The following is a 20529-nucleotide window of genomic DNA, read 5'->3' as shown; positions in this document are numbered from 1 at the left end:
CATGTTAAAATGTACTTTATATTGTATTCTTGTATACGTTATCATATTCGTTTATATTCTCATAATTATAGTACAATTGCAGAAAGTATAACTTCATTCTAATGTTGAGTTAAAAGTTATACGGTCCAGGGTTCGAGTCCCTATTCAGACGCCTAAGTGTGCGATCACTAACAAATATCATTAATATGTGGTATGAATTTTTTCCTGTCACTCGCAAGTTCGCTCTGAAAAAAATTCATAATTAAAAGGAGGGGAATGTTATAACGGTCAAATATTGAGTGACAAGTAATTAATCTAATTGCCCGTTAGTAGGAATTAATTGCAATTGGTAATATTAATATCCGTCGCGAATACAGGTGTCTAGCGAACTGCCTTAGCCAACACTAGCTTGCTCAACCACCGTTTTTCGCCCGAATTCGGATTTACATGCATTCTTATGGGAATAACAAGAAAAATGCAACTTCTAAACCAATGGACCGAATTTGATGAGATTTCAACCAGCGGAAGAACACATCATGAAAGTACTGATTCCAAGATTTGAGCCTAATCAGAACAGAACTACGGGAGTTATGAATTATTAAAGATTCATCGCTGAATTGAAAGGGAGAAGCTACCCTACTGAGATGCCTTTGCTTTTCGTGACTGACTACAATGGAGGAAGAGTTAGCCTAATCTCTGCGCGAGGGGCTGCTACCAAAGGTTAAGGACCGGAGTGAGCATTGACCAGGATAGGAGGACAACGGTCAAAGCACCAGAAACAATAAACAAGCACCTGATCATAGAGGGTAGCGCGTCACTACGTTCAAATCTGGAATAAAAGGGATGATTTGAAACAGTTTTGCACAGTTTTGCCTAGAATCGCCACCGGAGTGTGAGCTACGCACGACCGAGCTGCGAGTTGCAAGCAGACTCGAGGTCTGGATTTGTTTTTCCTCGAGTGAGTGTTTCAGAGCCATGGAGTAGAGCAGAATAGAACCAGGGGATCCTTCTCCCCCTCGCCGTCAACGCATCCGTGCACATACGTGTGGTTATGTGAGAATAACGCCAGACACGTCCACCCGTGTCAATCGTCCGAAACAACGTCCAAAGTAGTGAAAGTTAATAATATTTGATATCCATGTGAAACCGCGAATGGCTCATCGCGTATGTTTGACTCATCGCCCAAGTCACGTATCTGTACTTACGAGTGACCGCGAAGAACTGACCTATTATTGCGCAAGTTGTCGTATGGAGTCGACAGTGAACGAGTGAAGCCAGGATCCGATGAGGCCAGATGGAGCTTCCGACTGATCCACTTTCGCCAACCAGGATAACCGCGAAGTGCAACCCTGGAGTGCAGATGTCTTCCAAAACTGTAGGACCACTTTCACCCAACCCAGGTCAGAGGGAATGCAGCTAAGGTAAGATCCAACCATGTGCGTGTGTGAGAAAGATGACGACTATCTACCGCGAATCTGCGTGAATCAAATCATTGCATAACTTAAATCAGTGCTATGGCAACCCTAGACATCTGTTTTCCGGCGGAGTAATCAAATGTTAAAGATGAGAGTTTATGTTAACAGCAAACGATAGTTCATGAAATATATTTATACCTTCGTAAAAGATAGAAGGGGTTCGCACAAGGAACAATTATTCACTTTATACTTAAATTCCTAAACGATAAATTGTAAAAGGCCATGTAGCCAAGACAGAGCAAGAGTATGGTCAAAGTAGTAAATAATCTAACCTTTGTATTTGTCATATTGTCGCAATATGCCATAGAATGAGAGAATGAATGTGAGATCGAGTGAAAGAGGGCAAGATGTAATGTGTATTTATCTGTGCTTTAATATATATGTATATTCAGAAACACCGTAGTATTATGTAACGTCATTTCAGGTATTTAAAATCAAATCCTCCTAGGTTTATTCTTGGTAACTCCGACTGTTAGGCACTTATCCTGACCGTATTATATTTCATGTAATGTTTAATTCGCCCAGCAGGTGAGGCGAGAGATTCTTCGTTGTTGCGTTGCTAAGCTCAGTTCAGTTGAGTTAATTGAGTTAATTAATTAGTTATTATTAAATTAGCAGCACGTGACAACATAACATACTACTGCCCTCGCTTAGCAATTTTCTTTTCCAGTTTTGCAGCATTTATACAATAAAATCTCAGAATACGTTAATGCAAAAGCTCGAGGTAGATTGGTATAGTAATAATTTTAACTATGCAGCACAATTTTAAATTTCTAAAAGGACTAAGCACTGATATTGGTACTAGCAGAAAATCTGATATAATCGGACCACAGTGTATATATTGGTTCGGAATTCATTTTCTCTTTAGAACAAGAAAAATGCACACAAAAAATAGTTGATTCCGACAAGTACAAAAGAATACAGACGAGAAAAAGACACATTGGCATACTGCTCCCCCCCTTTCCTTCTAGCACTTACACATCATTAAACAATGTCATTTAAGGTAATCACTAAAAAAGGTTTTGGCCTCATTGTGGAGTAATGATAACATTATTGAACTAATTTTATATTTCTTAAACTCACAGTCCTTTATTGTGTATCCAAAAATCCTGCAATTCTCCTCTTCACCACTGTTTAATTGCATCCCCTGCTGCAAAACACATTTCAATTTTGTTAGAACAAGAAAAGATTCCACACAAAAATTTTGCAAAACTTCTTAAGTCACAAAAGCAAGAGATACTGGAAATAACTTATAAAATTCAAAAAACGATAATGTTACTTTTAGCAAGTCACATCAAAATTGTTTTACTCGGTTGAAGACTTACATGTTGAGTCAAAAATTTACAATGCATTCAAAAAAATAGCCAAACTATTTATCTTAATACACAGATAATATGGAAGTTGAAAAGCACCTACATTGGACACAAAAAGTATAATGCAAACTTTGCCTTCAAAAGTTGATTTACAAAATTCAGGCATGACTGAAATTTAAAAATTAACACTGAATTTCATGGCATGGCATACATCTGACTATCTATCAACAGGTAACGGAGCTAAGTGAGAATGAAATATAGTGTAAGGAGCTACTTGCTTTGCAAATTAGACATGAAAAAAAATATGGGGAGAAGCTAACAATTTTCATATAATAGAAAGTCTAACAAGCCTATCATTGCAGAAAATACAGCATGTTCCAAAATGATTATCAGGGTTTCAAGTAATTGGTATATTGCAACAGACGAAGGTTAATGTTTATACGAACATGTACGATAAGAACGGCTGTGGAAGTTTGCTACCCTGAGCGCTTATCATTTGTTTCCCATCAGTCACAGCGTCGTAGGTCTATTACAAGATGGCAAGTCCCATACAGAAGTCCTTTGGCTCATTGAATTTGCAAGATGTGGTTGTGCTGTTTCAGTTCAGCAAGCTTTTCGATGGCGATTTGGAAGTGATCCTCCATTTGATAACTTTTGTCAATGGTTCAATGTTTCAACAACTAGATGCATCTGCAAAGGGAAGAGTTCTGGAAGTGCGTAGAACGAAAGCGTCGAGAAGCACTGGACTGCAGGATGTGTGCCATGTCACGAAAGATGCTCACATTGAATATTTACAAGGTACACTATGTAAGCTTGTTGAGTTCTTCTTTATTCCCATATAAGCCTTGTCCTTTAACCCCCCATATAAGGGAAATTAAACGACTATGAAACCTCGATAATCATTTTGGGACATGCTTTATGTGCTGAAAATTGAATGTATTAAAAGTATTACACGTGGATTTTTAATTACTAATTTGAGCATAAGCAAAGGTATGTACACAATGTTTTGTGTGTTGGCAAAGTCTTAATACATATTCGGTTGCTAGAAACTGCCAAAGTAAGCTACAAAAAATGGGGGCGAAGGAGATTTCATTAATAACAATATTATTGGAGAATCATAGGATTTTGACTCATAAACCAAGCTATCCAGAACATCATGAAATGGCAGGCACAGTATTAGAAAATAGAAACCACACTGCTCATATAAAAACCTCAAATGCTAAGGGATGAGGGACAATAACTATTTGAAAGTATTGCACATTAAAATGTTTATTAGAATAAATAATTATTTTTCCCCGTTTGCACATTTCACATCACATCCAATTCTATCTTTCTGAAATACTTCACTGATGGCAAGTCCCATACAGAAGTCCTTTGGCTCATTGAATTTGTAAGATGTGGTTGTGCTGTTTCAGTTCAGCAAGCTTTTCGATGGCGATTTGGAAGTGATCCTCCATTTGATAACTTTTGTCAATGGTTCAATGTTTCAACAACTAGATGCATCTGCAAAGGGAAGAGTTCTGGAAGTGCGTAGAACGAAAGCGTCGAGAAGCACTGGACTGCAGGATGTGTGCCATGTCACGAAAGATGCTCACATTGAATATTTACAAGGTACACTATGTAAGCTTGTTGAGTTCTTCTTTATTCCCATATAAGCCTTGTCCTTTAACCCCCCATATAAGGGAAATTAAACGACTATGAAACCTCGATAATCATTTTGGGACATGCTTTATGTGCTGAAAATTGAATGTATTAAAAGTATTACACGTGGATTTTTAATTACTAATTTGAGCATAAGCAAAGGTATGTACACAATGTTTTGTGTGTTGGCAAAGTCTTAATACATATTCGGTTGCTAGAAACTGCCAAAGTAAGCTACAAAAAATGGGGGCGAAGGAGATTTCATTAATAACAATATTATTGGAGAATCATAGGATTTTGACTCATAAACCAAGCTATCCAGAACATCATGAAATGGCAGGCACAGTATTAGAAAATAGAAACCACACTGCTCATATAAAAACCTCAAATGCTAAGGGATGAGGGACAATAACTATTTGAAAGTATTGCACATTAAAATGTTTATTAGAATAAATAATTATTTTTCCCCGTTTGCACATTTCACATCACATCCAATTCTATCTTTCTGAAATACTTCACTGAAAAGCTTCTATTTTGTGTTACTTCTCCAAGGAAAAAATAATCAACTTCAAAAAATAAATACTCCAAAGAGCGCACAAAGATTCAGTATCTTTCCCAACAAGAAAAAAATATAGTTTTACACATTATGGTGATCGACAAGTATTATTATTATTATTCTATACCGTGAGCGAATATCATGACTAGGCCAGGCTCAATCATCATCTCCTCACTCATATGAGGATTGTCACAATGAAGCACTACCACAGCTTGTTTTCCTGGGATTCGTTTACACACGTAATTCTCGTATTGCCTTCTGTTCATCTGCCTAGTTTCAAGTGTGCTTAGTCCGGGAGGCCATCTTCTTTCGTGGGCGTTCTCCATCAAATCGTCAATTATGTGAGGAGGACAGCCAGATTCTGAGAGTGACCTTTTTATCATTGCCTGGAATAATATTTAATTTATTTGTTAAAATGCTCAGCCTAGTGAAGCACAAGTATACATAGCTATAAAACTACAACGCACCAATTCTTCAATTATCATCTCCAATTTTGTCGCAAATATGTACTATATTCTTTGAAGTGGCATCATTTGAAATGTTTTTAAATACTTTATTCTTTACTCAGTAAACATCCCTATGTACTTATGGGAGATAGGCATTAGAAAAAAAATGAATTAAAAAAAACAAAACAAATTGGTAGGAGATGACGACAGGACGTAAATCATGATTTGTACTACTTCTGTTTGATTTGAAAGACCAAATACAAAAGGCTTCTTTCTTAGTAAAAAAAGAAGAAGCTTTTTCCCATCCCAGAAGAAGGATTGATACGGGCTCTTCAGGGCGAGTCATAAATGTGGAGGGAAGAGAATTCAGGATAGCCAGGTGCAACCTGTGATTTTCTCAAGAGTCCAGTTTCGGTACAATATCATGATTTATGATTTCCAAGTAAATGTATGGCTAATATTTAAGCATATGTTGCGTGTGTCTGTTGAAAAAATTTGACCTGCTAGTGTTGCCAGCTACGGAGATATGTCCCAAAAATATCACTTTTCCACTAAACCCATAAAATCACCAGTCATAAGTGCATGAAATGATGCACATGATCAATATTGGTCACAAATGACAGATTGACATGGCATCAGTCATCAGACATCAAATTATGACTCTCCAAATTTCTTACATAGTTTTCTCACTTGATAGTGCATTTCTGGTAACATTTTAATGCCACGGTTGATTTTACCTTAAAAATGAATGGCAATATAAATTATGTTGATGTGATAAAAGTACCAGGTGAAATGCTGAAACACTGAAAAAATGCAGTACACTATAACTAATATTTAATAGCATACACAAACATCTTCATATGATATAACATTGTACACGTAACATATACTGAGACTATTAATAACATTGTTTAGTTGTTAATCAATATTCAAAAGGTTTTAAAAAAATGTCAACATTACCTACAGTCACACAAGTTTTATAATTTACAGTGCAGTGCCATATTATAGTTTATTATTGTATTCACTTTTTTTTAATGTATAGTATATATTTAATACAATAAATATGTATTATCCAATTTAGTTCTACCCAAAATAGATGCGGTTCCATCAAATTGGGATAAATTAGATTTTAGCATATTTGTTTCTGTACAAGTTTTCGAGGGAATTTAAATGAATCCCTTAGACAAAATATTCCCACTTCTACTTTAGAATACCACTTCAATCTTAAACAAATACCACTTCAATCTTAAACAAATAAGAAATGAAAGATCCAATTGCCACAACATAAAACTTCCGTTACCTGCAGAGCGGTGTCTGGCGTTGATATCATTCCTCCCCATCTGGTGACACGAGCCCTTGTCAGCGAGCTGGACCACCGAAGAACTTCATCACGTTCCATTTGATCCGCAATTGCTCGCATTGCTGGATTGGAAACTCGCATTGCACGCATGAAATCCTGCAAGAGTGCACCTTCTCAATCCACAAAAATAAGCACTTGCTCACCAACCTCCCATTTTTCAGCAAGTAAAAAACTAATTATTTCGTTGCTCTACAGCATAAGGTCCTTGGCCTATATAGTAAAAATCTTATACAGTAAAAAACTATCACAACTAATCCTTCATGCACAATTAAATTTTTAACTGGAAATGAGATTTTCAAAGTAGAGCTGAACCCACAAACGAGTACTGTAAAGTATCAATTCAAATTTAATTATCAGCACAGGTCAATAAGTTTGCACACTAAAAAAATCCTGCAGGGATTGATAATCAATGTTTCTAACCATTTTGATATTATTGTGCAGCTTTTTTATAGTCTAATGCTAATTGTTGGACTACTGTTTTACTCCAACTCATCATCACATTGTAAAGAAAGGTTTACTTAAATCAGTCATATGTTTTTGATGAAAAGTGAAATAACACACTGTAATGTTCATTTTTCATGTTTTAGAAAGGTGTGAGGTTCATTTTCCTACCATGTTTTGTCATGAAATGAACTGCAAAACGAACCCTTTAACACCAAATTCAGTTTGTTTACTGGTGCAACACTTTTTCAAGCCTGAATTATTCTGTGTGTTATGCAATGCACGGTAAATTTATTAATTGTCCTGTAAATATTTGAGAAGCAAAAATTGACTCATTAACACAGTTATAAACCAATTACTCTGATAAATACATGAATATTCTATCAGAAGCTAAATATTTCTTTTGTTTTCTTGCTGTTTTTAAATCAAGTTTATAGTTTTATTCACCATTTTAACATGCCATTTTTTATACTGCTTTTGATACCGAAATGTGCCTAGCTTTTTTAAAATCTTCATGTCATTCTTATTCATCATAAATATGTGGTTCTGATCATATGATGCTGTAGTCGAAATGCTACTTTTGTTTTGGTATATACCACAGTTCCTAAATGCAGATATGCTAGTCACGTAAGCCACAGGTTGAAATGCGATGTTAGGATTTGTAACGGTCGCTTACTTTCACAATGAAAAACTCAGTGCTGGTTGGTTACCACTGGTGATTACCTCAAACTGGCAAACATTCAAAATCTGGCGCTTACAAACAAAAATCTCAACCAAGAGATAATATTGTGTGGAGGGAGTGGTAACCTTAGCCCCTACAAGTTTCAAGTCCACAATTGTACGCAATACACTCATTTATAGTTTCTCACTTAAGGTAATATTCACATATTTACGTCAGGCATTACATGTTTATTTTTCATACAACAGCAGGGTGTCTACAATTTCAGTGAAGAAGAACCAAAATTTTCCCAACCAAATCATTATTAGTGTACACAGATATATCTGGAAGAAGGTCCTAACATTTTTAGTTATACACTCACACTTAAAATCCTGCCTAACCAAGTTTTAGATATTCACTTCACGTGTAAAGATAATGTGAGAAGAACAACTGAACAGGAAGTGACTTGGGTACAGGAAGGGATTTTTTATGCAATGCTTGAAATGCATTCGCTAATGACGAACAAAGAATTCTTCATTCCCTGAAGATGAAAGCAATGTATGCGCTCGAAACGTTGAGATAATGACGATTTAACCTGGCTGTTCCAAAGAATTCTTGTTCCTACAAATACATATAAAATCGAGGAAAATTTTTGTAACATTTTGCTATGAACGAATGTTTAATGATGGAAAATATAAAATCCGGGTTTCAATGAACAAACAGCAACTTCCTGTAATGGATTTCCAAAGGATAAACATGACCTTTTACCCCTAAAGTATTTAATAAACAATTTCTTCTGTGACTACTGGTAATACTTGGTACATCAGAAATAAGAATAGTTTGTCTACACTGGCAAATACCTGAACAGTAGTTTTTCATGTATTCAGGCATTTAACATCTATTTGCATACTGCAACATGGATGTTACATTATTTGAAAAAATTACACATGCAAAACTTTAGAATATCTTGATGCAAATATTACCAGATGTCAGTGCACAGAATTTTCCTTAGCATTTTCTTCATGCAAAATACCTAATTTATGGATAATCGTAAATGATTTATAAGTAGAAAAGCTATTATCATAATACACATTACCTTCAACAATTGGAGTTCTCGTTTTTGTTCATTAATCTGGAACCTTTGCTCAGCAATTTCTTGCTGGAGATCGCCCATTTTTTGTTGCTGGGACTGGATGAGTGACCTTAATTCTCGAACACAATTATGTTCCTGCAAAACATGATGAAAATATATAATACCAATATGTTGGGATGGGAAATATTAATTGGTAACAGCCACTACTGGCACTTCGGTTTGTCAATTTATCATTAAATTGCAAATAAATATACACAGCTCATATTTCTGTAAATAGTCCTAAATCACAAAATTTTGCTAGTTTATTATTTTAATGAATACAAAACTATAATTCATGCTTTTTCGCTGAAAATCTACATAAAATCTACATATCAATTTTTTTGTAAGACTGTATTTTCCCTAAACAAAACATTCAACAATTGTCTATTTGGTGCAGCTTAGAGGAAAGCTCCCTCCATGAGTGTTGGGAGTACATTGCAGCGATTGTTAAAAGAATGCAATCTGGACTTAAGCACCAACCAGTGGCAGCAATTGGGGGGGGGGGGGCAATTTGTCCTACACTTATTGCCACTTTTGCTCCCACACCAAGGGAAAGTAAATTTCTTGCCCCCCCCCCCCCCCTGTGACAAGCACAATAGTTACAATGTTGTGTTATGTTGAGTTATGATGAGTTTGTAATGTGAATTTATGAACGTACGTGTTCAAAATGAAACAAATGACTATCGAATATAGTAAACAGTTTGTAAAAAGTTATGTACCATATCTAAGTTATGAATACAAGAAATATTAATATTGGAATCTAGTTTTATGTTGATAAAAATGTGTAGGTTTCAATAATTTGGCGACCCAGTTTCCAGGATTCGAATTAGTAAGTGTTTAGCTATACGTTTTCTTAATAATATTGTTAAATAATGACAGATAAAGGGAAAAGATCAACACGAAAAGGACACACGATTGATGAAAGCTTGATTTCTAGCAATGAGGAAATCAATATTGAAAATTTGGGTTGTTGTAAGGATCCAGATAAGAAGGCTAAGTGTATAACTTGTAGCAAATGTGGAAAGTTATATCACTATAAATGTCTACAGTTAGCAGCGTTACATTCCAGTAATTCTGATACATTTGAACAGTACTTGTGCGAAGTATGTGATCCGATGTTTGGCCAGCATGGGGCTGAACACAATAAAGATACTAATTTTAATGCATTATTGGAGACAATAATTCATAAAATGGATGACGTTCGGTTGCAGTTTACAGAAAGTCAAGAGCAGATGAAACAGCAGCTTACAGACAGCCAAGCGCAGATGAAACAGCAGCTCACAGACAGCCAAGCGCAGATGAAACAGCAGCTTACAGACAGCCAAGCGCAGATAAAACAGCAGCTTACAGGCAGCCAAGCGCAGATGAAGCAGCTTACAGACAGCCAAGTGCAGATGAAACAGCAGCTCACAGACAGCCAAGTGCAGATGAAACAGGAGCTTACAGACAGCCAAGAGCATATGAAACAGCAACTCACTGATCAAATGAAAAAGTTTTCTGAAAGTCAGGAGTTAATAACAGCGACTCTTTCAGAAAGTTTCAATCAGTCTCTTGTTACGTTTCGCGCTGAACTCCGAGAAGAAATAAAACAGGTGGCTGATGCTTGCAAAATAAATACTAACGCCCTTAAAAATGAGGTTAAAGAGAAATTAAGTGGTGTGCAGTCTAATATAGAATCACTTATTGCAAAGACTTCTTCTCATCAGGAACATCTCGTCGAACTAACGTCACAAGCGGAAGAACAAGCCTGCAATATAAGTGCTGTTAAAATTACACTAAATGAACAACAAGTATCTATTTCTCGCTTAGAAGATGAGATTGGTGTAATTAAAACTAAAATAGGGCACATTAGTAGTACAAAAGTGTTAGCTCCTGAGAATGATAATGCACCAACCGTTGATAAAATATCTGATGTGTCTGAAGCCAATCAAGTCGATGTCAATTCTCAAACTGCACAAATTACTCCAATAACAGCTTTAACTAGAAACCATGTTAAGAGAAAGAAGAAATTTGTTTCTTTTAAAGGCAAAAATACAAACGCAACTTCATCCGATACAGATGTAACAGATTTTGGGAGTGAAGATTCGAATACTACGCATGTAAAGCAAATGTACAAGGGCAAGAGAACGAAGAGAAGCAGATTAGTTAGGGAGCGTTATCAGCCCATCAATAATGTTAATTCTAAAAAGTGTTCAAGTACTTCTTTCACTAATTCATATGTTACACGAGATTTATGTGGTTGTGATAATTCGTTACAAGGGCAATTTAACACCGGTTCTGTTCACAACTCGCCTGACAATTGCACTAGCAATGTTCATGCTTGTTTCCCGGACTGTTCAACAAATGCTACAACTACGGATTCTATTAACTGTAGCATTCATACCAATTCCTGCCCATTAACAGTTTGCAGAAATAGTTGTGTGTTAGACAATAATTCTGAACGAATTAATGCTACATATAATCGCGGCAGAGGTTTTGGTACTGCCAGAAGTAATGTACACTTCATAAGTCCGAATAATCAGGATAGCACAGTAGTAACTACAGTACCGTTTGACCCAATGACACCTCGTCTTCAGAATTCGATGACTTCGTTGAATAACCGTCCTCCACAAGCAATAGTAACTGGCTGTAATGAGACTATGCAACGCATATTAAAAGCGAGTGACATGAACCTACTCCCAAAGTTTGGGGGAAATTTAGAGAAACAAAGTCCTAGAGACTATATTGATCAGTTAGTTTCAACATTCAATCTAATGGGAGTTCCGGAGGAATACAGGCTGAATAGTATATATAAGTGTTTTTACGGCAAGGCTTTGTTATGGTATAATTCTCATAAGAAGAGATTTTCATGTTTTCAGGATTTCGTAGGAAAGTTTTTGCATCACTATGCTTCTGAACAAGTAGTACAAGCACAATTGGCAGCTCTACGAACAAGAAAATATGATCCCAATGTTGATGAAAACTTAGCTACTTTTGCATTGAAACTCTATTCTGCCTATTCAAATTTGGAAGAAGACCCATCTGAATCTGATATGATTCAGTTAGTGTTGCGACAAATACCGAGAAATGTGTCAGAATATGTGTCATGTCATGACATACCAAGTATGGACAGACTGATATCTATTTTAGACAGAATTGATTTGGTTCATTCGGGAAAAAACAAATCTTTCAGAGTTCCAGAGGACCAGGAAGAATTTATGAGAAGAAATAAGACAACCAAATTTCTGAACAACAAATCCAAACAATCATTCAATGTTGGACAAGTTTCTGTCAAAACGCAAGATTTTCGTAAGACCAGAAATTTTACATCTTCCCAAAATACCGAACCTACAACAATTGGTGGTGCAAGTAGATTTTCGAGCAACTTTCAGCAATCAAATCCATGCTCAAATCAACAGATCCAAAATACTTTACGAACGGATGAAGGCTTTTCATCTCCGAATAGTGTTCAACAAAATACACAAAGTGGTTATAACAAACGTCCAGTAAGGAACCAACGGGGTAGATGTAATTGGAACACAGTACGAAGCAACACTGAACAATCTAAACAACAATCTCAACCTTCTTTAGCTGAACCGTGGTTAAGGCCTTCGCAGAGTATGCAGGTGAATCCATCTGTACCTTTACCTCAGTGGAATGCAAATAATTTAAATTCCATGGTGCAATATCCTACTCAACCGTGGATATTCTCTCCCTGGACTACACCATTTACTTCTTGCAGTACTACAGTAACTCAGCCAAGTATATATCCAGCGAATAATTCTTTATGGTATGGTAATAATTCCAATTTGTTACCACAACCCGGGACTAGCAGTAACATGACCCAAAGTCAAGTACCTTCGAGTAGTGGAGTGTGCAATTTAACAGGAACGACTGCTAATACAAGTGAACACTCATCCTTAAACATGTAAGGCAGAGTAATGAGCTCCGGTTCCTCTGTCCAGTTAATTACAAGGAGCATATTCATTACTATACTCCAACATCAATTGAAGATAATCTCAATTTTCAGAGCAACACATCTATTTTTCCCAACCATTCGGAAAAGGAAGTTCTTACTATAAACTTTGTACTCGATTGGTATGAAGCTGAACCAGAATGGGTAATGGACGATGACGGTGTTCTTGTTTCAAACAGAAGAGTTATTGTGTTGCCAGGTCAAATTTGTGATTTAACCATTAACTGTATTATTGATTGTGGGAGTCAAGCAAATTTAATGGATTATGCAACTTGGTTAAAATTGAAAACTATTATTCCTACTGCTAGATTAGATTCAGTGGATAATGTTAAATTATTTTCTTTTGCTGGTGACAAAAGATTTAGAGTTATTGGTTCTAAGAATATTAGTTTAATAATAGCTTCAGAGCACTTTCATATAGAGTTATATGTTATTAAGCAGTTACATGCCGAAGTAATATTAGGATTGCCATTTCTTTGGCGCTTCGGAGCAATAATTGATTTCAAGAAGCAAAATATCACATTATCAAGTGATAAGGGAGTTCAATCAAATTATGTTTTAGAAACGACTGACATATTCCCTTCATGTTCTCTTCAAAGTAACTTTGTAACATTTGCTAAGAATTCTGAGGAAGAAGAGGATGAAAACTACTTAGCATCAGAAACCGATCTTAAAGCTTCTTTAGCTGATAATAGTTTGTTGATTGCTACTGATGAAATGTATGATTTATTTTTTAAGTTATTGTTAAGTTTCAGAACATTGTTTTCTGATAAACCAAGGCAAGCTAAAGTAGAGCCTTACGAGATTAAATTAAATACAACAGAAACAATTGTGGCTCCCATATATCCTATACCTATAGCTCGAAGAGATGATTTGGAGAAGGAACTCACTAAATGGAAGTCTTGGGGAGTCATTCAAGAATCAGCTTCACCTTATTTAAATCCGCTACATATAGTACCAAAAGCTGGTGGACAGTGGCGGCCAGTTGTTGATTTTCGTCGTTTAAATAAACATGTGATATCTCCTCTAGTTCGTGTGGAACCGATTAATGAACTACTTCAGAGATTCCAAGGAGCTACAGTGTTTTCAACCTTGGATTTATCATCGGGTTATTTCCAAATTCCACTTACAGAGTGCTCTTACAAGTATACGGCATTTTCATACAGAGGCCGACAGTACGTTTTTAAATTCTTGCCGTTTGGCATAACGTCAGCAGTATCTGTTTTTGTGGAAAGAATGAATCAGATTTTTAATCCATCTACAAGTTCGTTCCTAATCTGTTACATAGATGATGATCTTATATTTTCACCTGATTTGTCTTCTCATTATGAGCAATTGAAATATGTGCTAGAGACACTTCATAACGTAAATATGTCTGTAAAATTGTCTAAGTGCAGGTTCATTAGGACTGAAATTAAATTTCTAGGACATATAATATCTGGCACCGAAATAAAAGTAGATCCGGAGAGCAATAAGGCAATCTCCGAATTTCCAGTTCCAAAACGTAAGAAGGATGTTCATCGTTTTCTGGGTTTGGCTAACTGGAGGAGAAAATTTGTGCGAAATTTTGCAACTGCTGCAGCTCCTTTGTATCAATTACTGAAAGGAAACTCAAACTGGTGCTGGACGGAAGATCATCAGCAGTCCTTTAATAACCTAAAGAAATTAATCTTATCATCTTCATCATTAGGACAACCTGATTTTAATAAGGAATTCTGTATTAATGTTGATGGTTCTAAGATCGGCGTAGGAGCAGTACTTTGGCAACCGGATGAAGATGGAAATGTAAATGTCATTCAGTATGTCAGTCGCACTTTGAAGGGAGTTGAAACCACGTACAGTACACATGAAATAGAATGCCTTGCTATTCTTTATGCCGTGGAAAAGTTTACAGTGTATATTACTGGAAGACATTTTACAATCTACAGTGACCACAAATCGTTGTGCTGGCTTGAATCAGTAAGGACACTGAACCCTAGGTTGAACCGATGTGCACTTAAGCTACAATCATACAACTTTACAATCGAACATGTATCTGGTTCTCAAAATCCAGTTGCTGATACGTTAAGTCGTTATCCAATTAGTAAATCACCAGTGACTACGATTAAAGAAATGTACGTAAATCACGTAATCTCTGATATAGAACCCAATTTCTGGCGAAGTGCACAAGAGAAAGATCTGCTTTGTTCGTCGTTAAGAAGAAAATTGGAGTCTCAAGAAGTAAATCTGATAATTAAAAGGAAGTATTCCGTTCATGATGGCATACTATTTTTCAAACCTTATGTAGATGATGATTGGAAGATAATAGTTCCTAGTGCCTTAATTGGAGATGTTTTGTATAAACAGCATGATTTAAAGGGACATTTCGGCTATTTTAAAATTTACGATTTTTGTAAAAGGTTTTATTATTGGCCTAAAATGCGTAAAAGTATTAAGGACTATTTAAGAAACTGTCTTTCATGTGCAAGGGATAAGCAATGCACCTTTAAAATTTCAAAGGAAGAATTACATGTGTATTCAACCAAACCTCACTACTTACTTTCAGCCGACTTAATTGGTCCATTACCTTTGTCTAAAGGTTTCCAACATATATTAGTCATTGTAGACGTAATGAGTAAATTTGTGATGGTTTATTGTCTTCGACGTGCAACCTCAAAGGAAATAATTAACAAATTTGGAATTTACTTTAATCATTACCCAAAGTGTAATGGTTCGCAATTTAAGTCAACTGAATTTAAAAGTTATTTGGATTCTGTGAGTGTTAAACATGTGTTAACTTCACCATATGCACCTTTTGCCAATCCTGTCGAACGTTACAATAAAGAGCTGGTGAGACTATTGAGAATGTTTTGTAAGTATAATCATAAACTTTGGTTTAATTATGTGAATATTGTCGTTCATCTATTGAATAATTCAAAATCGGAAACAACCGGTTTCACACCATCTGAACTTTTTATGCATGTTGATTATCACGATGAAATAATAGACAAAATAAGTTGGCCAGATGACTTGAAACATTTACCCTGGAAGACAAAGTGTATAATGGCTGAAGCAAATATAAAACAGAAAAACCAAAAGATTAAAAGGGATTTTAATGAACATAAGCATCCGATAAAATCTGGTGACCTGGTTCTTGTTAGAAACCATCTTAAAAGCAAAGCTATTAGTGATAGCATTCATAAATTTTTCAGCTTGTATGTTGGTCCTTATCAAGTCAAGGAAGTTAAGAATAACCAAGCACATTTAATATCATTGTCGACGCCAGCAAAGGAACAAAAGCAGAACTTAACAAATCTTAAACTTTTTAATTGTACAGAAGAAAAGAGAACATAGCTATTGAAAGAAAAAAATGTGTAACCCAAATCACTTTTGTGTATAATGTGTTTATTTTCTGTGTTCTCAATTAAATATTTGTGTATATTTATGAAAGTCATAAATTTTGCTTCTTTGTATTAAGAGAATATGATAAAGAAAATTGCCTGAATTATGTATGAATGGCATGCCTGAACGCAAATATTTGTATTGAGTTAGTGTTTGTAGAAAGCAGTTTGTAATATGCCCCTTTTATTGTAAATTTTCTTCTTGTTCGACAATTTAATGTATATTGAATAATTGTCTCATGCAGAAAATGTTTCCTAAGAGAGGGGATTATATTGTGACAAGCACAATAGTTACAATGTTGTGTTATGTTGAGTTATGATGAGTTTGTAATGTGAATTTATGAACGTACGTGTTCAAAATGAAACAAATGACTATCGAATATAGTAAACAGATTGTAAAAAGTTATGTACCATATCTAAGTTATGAATACAAGAAATATTAATATTGGAATCTAGTTTTATGTTGATAAAAATGTGTAGGTTTCACCCCCTTGCACGCAGGTATTCCTGTTACAAACTTTCTGTGAAATACATTAAAAAAAATCGTAGCTCGAAAAATAACTGGCGTAGAGAAATGAAATTGGTTTTATTTATTTTCTGAATTTAGCATTTAGCACAGGTAAAATTTATACATTTTGCCAGCTAATAATTCGTGTTAAAGGAAGAAGAAGAAAACTGAAATTTTTCAACAAAATTGGCTTACAGAACGCTACTGTGCCTCCCCATCCCCGAAAGACAGAAATGAATGAAAAAATTGTAGTATGTAGCAGTGAAACATTTCTACATCAATGCAAAGTTTCATTCAAATTAGGCTCATACTTCTTGGCTAATAAAATAACATTGTATAAAGTGGCAGTTGCCAGCTTATGAAAAAAAATCAAGAATTTCTCATTCTATGACCCATGCTGCAACTTTGAAACAAACTATAAATTATGGCGTTTGGGCCATTGACCCCATCTTCCACCATGGAGCCTTAATTTTCAGATGTCACTTAAAATGTTGCTTTTTTACTCCTACCACTCCCCCTTCCCCCTCGAGAGAGAGAACGTTTAAATGTAGAATTTACATTTTTCAAAAAGCTGCAGTAGTTTAGAAGTTAGGGCCCTTTATGTTCAATTTATTCTATAGTAATACAAGAGAAACAAAGGACTTTGCAAAACGGAACTTGTTAATGATAGTGACAATGGATTTATTCTTTTGTAATTCGAGTATAGATTAATTCGTATTTTCAATAAATTAATCAAAAATACACAAATTTTATACTTACGTGTAGCGAGTATGTATTATTTCAAACAACATTTCGGAAATAACTGTTCCCTTCTTCAGGTTCTTTTTCTCTGCTACCAGAAATATGTCATAGCCATGTTAAATGGTCTCAAACGTCAGGAAAAAAGGAACCGGTACAGTTTAGGTGAAGGCAGAATTTGGAAAATTTCTCTAAAACCTTTACTACCCAAGTAGCTGCTACTCTGGTAGCAACAACTGTTCCCGAAACGTCGTTTGAAATAATAGACACTCGCTACACGTAAGTACAAAAGTTTTGTATGTTTGATTAATTTATTGAAAATACGAATTACTCTTGAAAATACGAATTAATCTATATAAAAGTGAGTAAGTCGCACACATCATAAATTATGAATTTGAGTATGTCATACATTCTTAAGTATACTAATAAGAAAAAGACAGAACTGAAATTCCATGAGTAGTTTTCAAGAAATGGCATGCAAACTGCTGCTGGTCATTATATAGACCATCCACCCTCAATGGAAATACCCTTTTGGTTTCGAGCGAAACCATCTGGACACTAAAGATTAAGTCAGGACATGAACAAACACTTCCATACTTTGTTAGCCTTCCTATCAATGAGAAAGGACACAAACATCAATATACTACTTTACATATTACAACCTAATAGTACTTACCTTAAGTTCATCTTTTGGAATTACAAGACCACAGCCTTGTTCACATGGAACTGGTCGTTTAGGATTATGTTCACATTCCTCTAAATGTGAAGCTAACACATCTAATTTCATTACTAATGAACAGCCATAGGAAGCATTATCACAGGTGATACACAGTCTGCAACAAACACAGGAGTATGAACTTTCATCTGAATTAATTGGTGACAATATGGATTTGTTGCATACATCACACAATATGGGCATAGAATGCATGTAAATAAAAGTAAAACAGCACTGTTGCAATATATAGAGAGATGTTAAACATTCAAATATAAGAGAAACAGCTGTTGTATCAAAACATAATGCACAATAAAAAAAAAAGGCAAGAAAAGGAACAAACATCAGAAAATTCACACGACATACCTGCAGCGATTTAAAAATGTAAATCTGTCAAGCCAGAACACCTGGTTGAAAACCAGGTAACATCAATTTAGTGAAAGCTTACATGGTACACTTGAACAATGCAGATTGCAGTGCATAGCTGATTTAAAGGCAGCACCATTTTTAACATCTCTAGTTTAAGATAACGTGATTCAGGAAAATTATAAAATGTTTCCAACACGTACCTTGAAAGTAAATTTCTTAATATCCTAGGTACTGGCCTCAACTGTACCGATGTAATTGGCTGTCTGTCCACAGGACATATAGGTTGCCTTGAGATCCACTCTTGTATGCACGCACGGCAAAACGCATGCTCACAGACTGGAGCCTGCAAAGCAATAGTTTCAATTTTACTATACTAAACTGTACACACTGTTTCACATAAAATTACACACAAGGTCAGTGCATTTACAGTACCATATTTTCTACACTCTGCCAGCTAAGTGGCTTCTCATTGGGCAATGCATGGTCAGTGTGATGAGTCCCATCGCCACTGCTTTCTGGTGTTCAGTCTCGAGTTCACTGCTTGTGCATCAAAGTGCCCTACACAAACCTACAATTTCTAACTTGCTCTTAGCAGGTATCTGAAAAATCCTGTTGAAAAAAATAACATTTCTGAATGGTGACACATCCAATCTTACACATGCAAATAGTCACCACATTTTCCTTTAACCCTAACAGTGGTATTGAGGTTCTAAAATTCAATGTTTAATTTACTTTTGAAGTAATTTATATTTCAAACTCACCTGAAGTGGATCTTCAAGAACTCCAGAACAGATAGGACACACCAGTTCTTCGTCCACATCCCCCTGAAATCTGATCACATCAAACCCCATTCTCTGAATAAAGAAAAAAAATATCACGGTAAATAAATTTAAAAAGCTGACAAGAATTTACAGATCATGTGATCATAAGAAATGGTGAATTGAGACGCTATGTTTCTCTGAAGGGACTGGAAATCCCACAGTCAATGATTCAAAATGGAAATACCTTGGAATGTTTAGTCTGTACATACCTCTCAGTTGATTTTAAAAATCAATTGTAGAAGGTTAGAACTTTTGGAGTGATCCTTTTTTTATGTGGGAAAGATCTCACCCCTGCTTTCAAATGAGTAAGTAGGCAACTGGTAAGCACGTTGTTGTTTGAGTTTTCCTGAGCCTAAAGAAGAAAGTTATAACGTCAGTTGCTCTCACCTATATGGATGGACTATCTAGACAAAGGATTTCATGGCTTTGACTTCCTATTCCGCACGTACACATGGCCTTAAGCACAATAATTTTTAAATATTTACATTGCTGGTAGTTTTAAGTAATCATTGAGAACTAGCAAAGACGAAATTTTTGCATAAAATCCTCAGCCCAAATCCCTTTTGTTTTATTGCGATTTCATCATGCTATGAATGCAATTTTTAAATGGTTCGATTTCAACTTATTTCTGTTAAAACACACTGCAGAGTCTTAGCAATTACTTAAGATTTTGTTCAATATATGCTTTCGTGGTTAGGTTAGGCAGGCCAGGTTTGGTTCTCTTAGCATAAAAAAAAAGTCCCTAAATGCATTCTACTAAGGTTAAGACTTACTTCGAACCTGGAATGGAGAACGTAGTTTCGTTGTAATGTAAAGTGTTATGTTGTTTTGTGAGTTTCTTAATAAATTCAGTTAACATATGTGTTTTCCATCAGACAACATTATGGTGCAGTTCCCCAAATACTTATGTTGTGTCTATTCACTTTCCCTGAAAGGTGAAAAGTTGCTTCATCACTGTAAATTAACCTCTCAGAGAACCCATCCGTTTCCACTAATGCGAGGAAATCAGCACAAAAGGACATGCGCAAAGCATAATCAGTGTATT

The 20529-nt window shown here is 35.5% G+C and overlaps 1 protein-coding gene across 5 annotated transcripts in view; it reads right to left on the bottom strand.

Moving 5' to 3' along the window:
- The window catches only part of elgi (E3 ubiquitin-protein ligase NRDP1 elgi), a 37448-nt gene that overhangs the window by 8832 nt on the left and 8087 nt on the right, over positions 1-20529 (bottom strand). For 2 of the 5 annotated variants that reach the window (XM_083122267.1, XM_083122269.1), the window contains exons 2-8: positions 19425-19517; positions 18864-19006; positions 18259-18415; positions 8966-9097; positions 6711-6866; positions 5092-5350; positions 2088-2604 (exon numbers count right to left, since the gene is read on the bottom strand). In XM_083122267.1, coding sequence (XP_082978393.1) covers positions 2579-2604; positions 5092-5350; positions 6711-6866; positions 8966-9097; positions 18259-18415; positions 18864-19006; positions 19425-19514 — 963 coding nt within the window. In that variant the 5' untranslated portion in view covers positions 19515-19517 and the 3' untranslated portion in view covers positions 2088-2578. Of the gene's footprint in view, positions 1-2087; positions 2605-5080; positions 5351-6710; positions 6867-8965; positions 9098-18258; positions 18416-18863; positions 19007-19424; positions 19518-20529 lie in introns of those variants that run through there. The other 3 variants (XM_083122268.1, XM_083122270.1, XM_083122271.1) reach the window with 3 other exon arrangements.

This window comes from Lepisma saccharinum, chromosome 5, assembly GCF_977018435.1.
Source record: "Lepisma saccharinum chromosome 5, izLepSacc3.1, whole genome shotgun sequence".
In the NCBI taxonomy this organism is placed as follows: domain Eukaryota; kingdom Metazoa; phylum Arthropoda; class Insecta; order Zygentoma; family Lepismatidae; genus Lepisma; species Lepisma saccharinum.
This window is presented reverse-complemented; position numbering and strand designations above follow the sequence as displayed.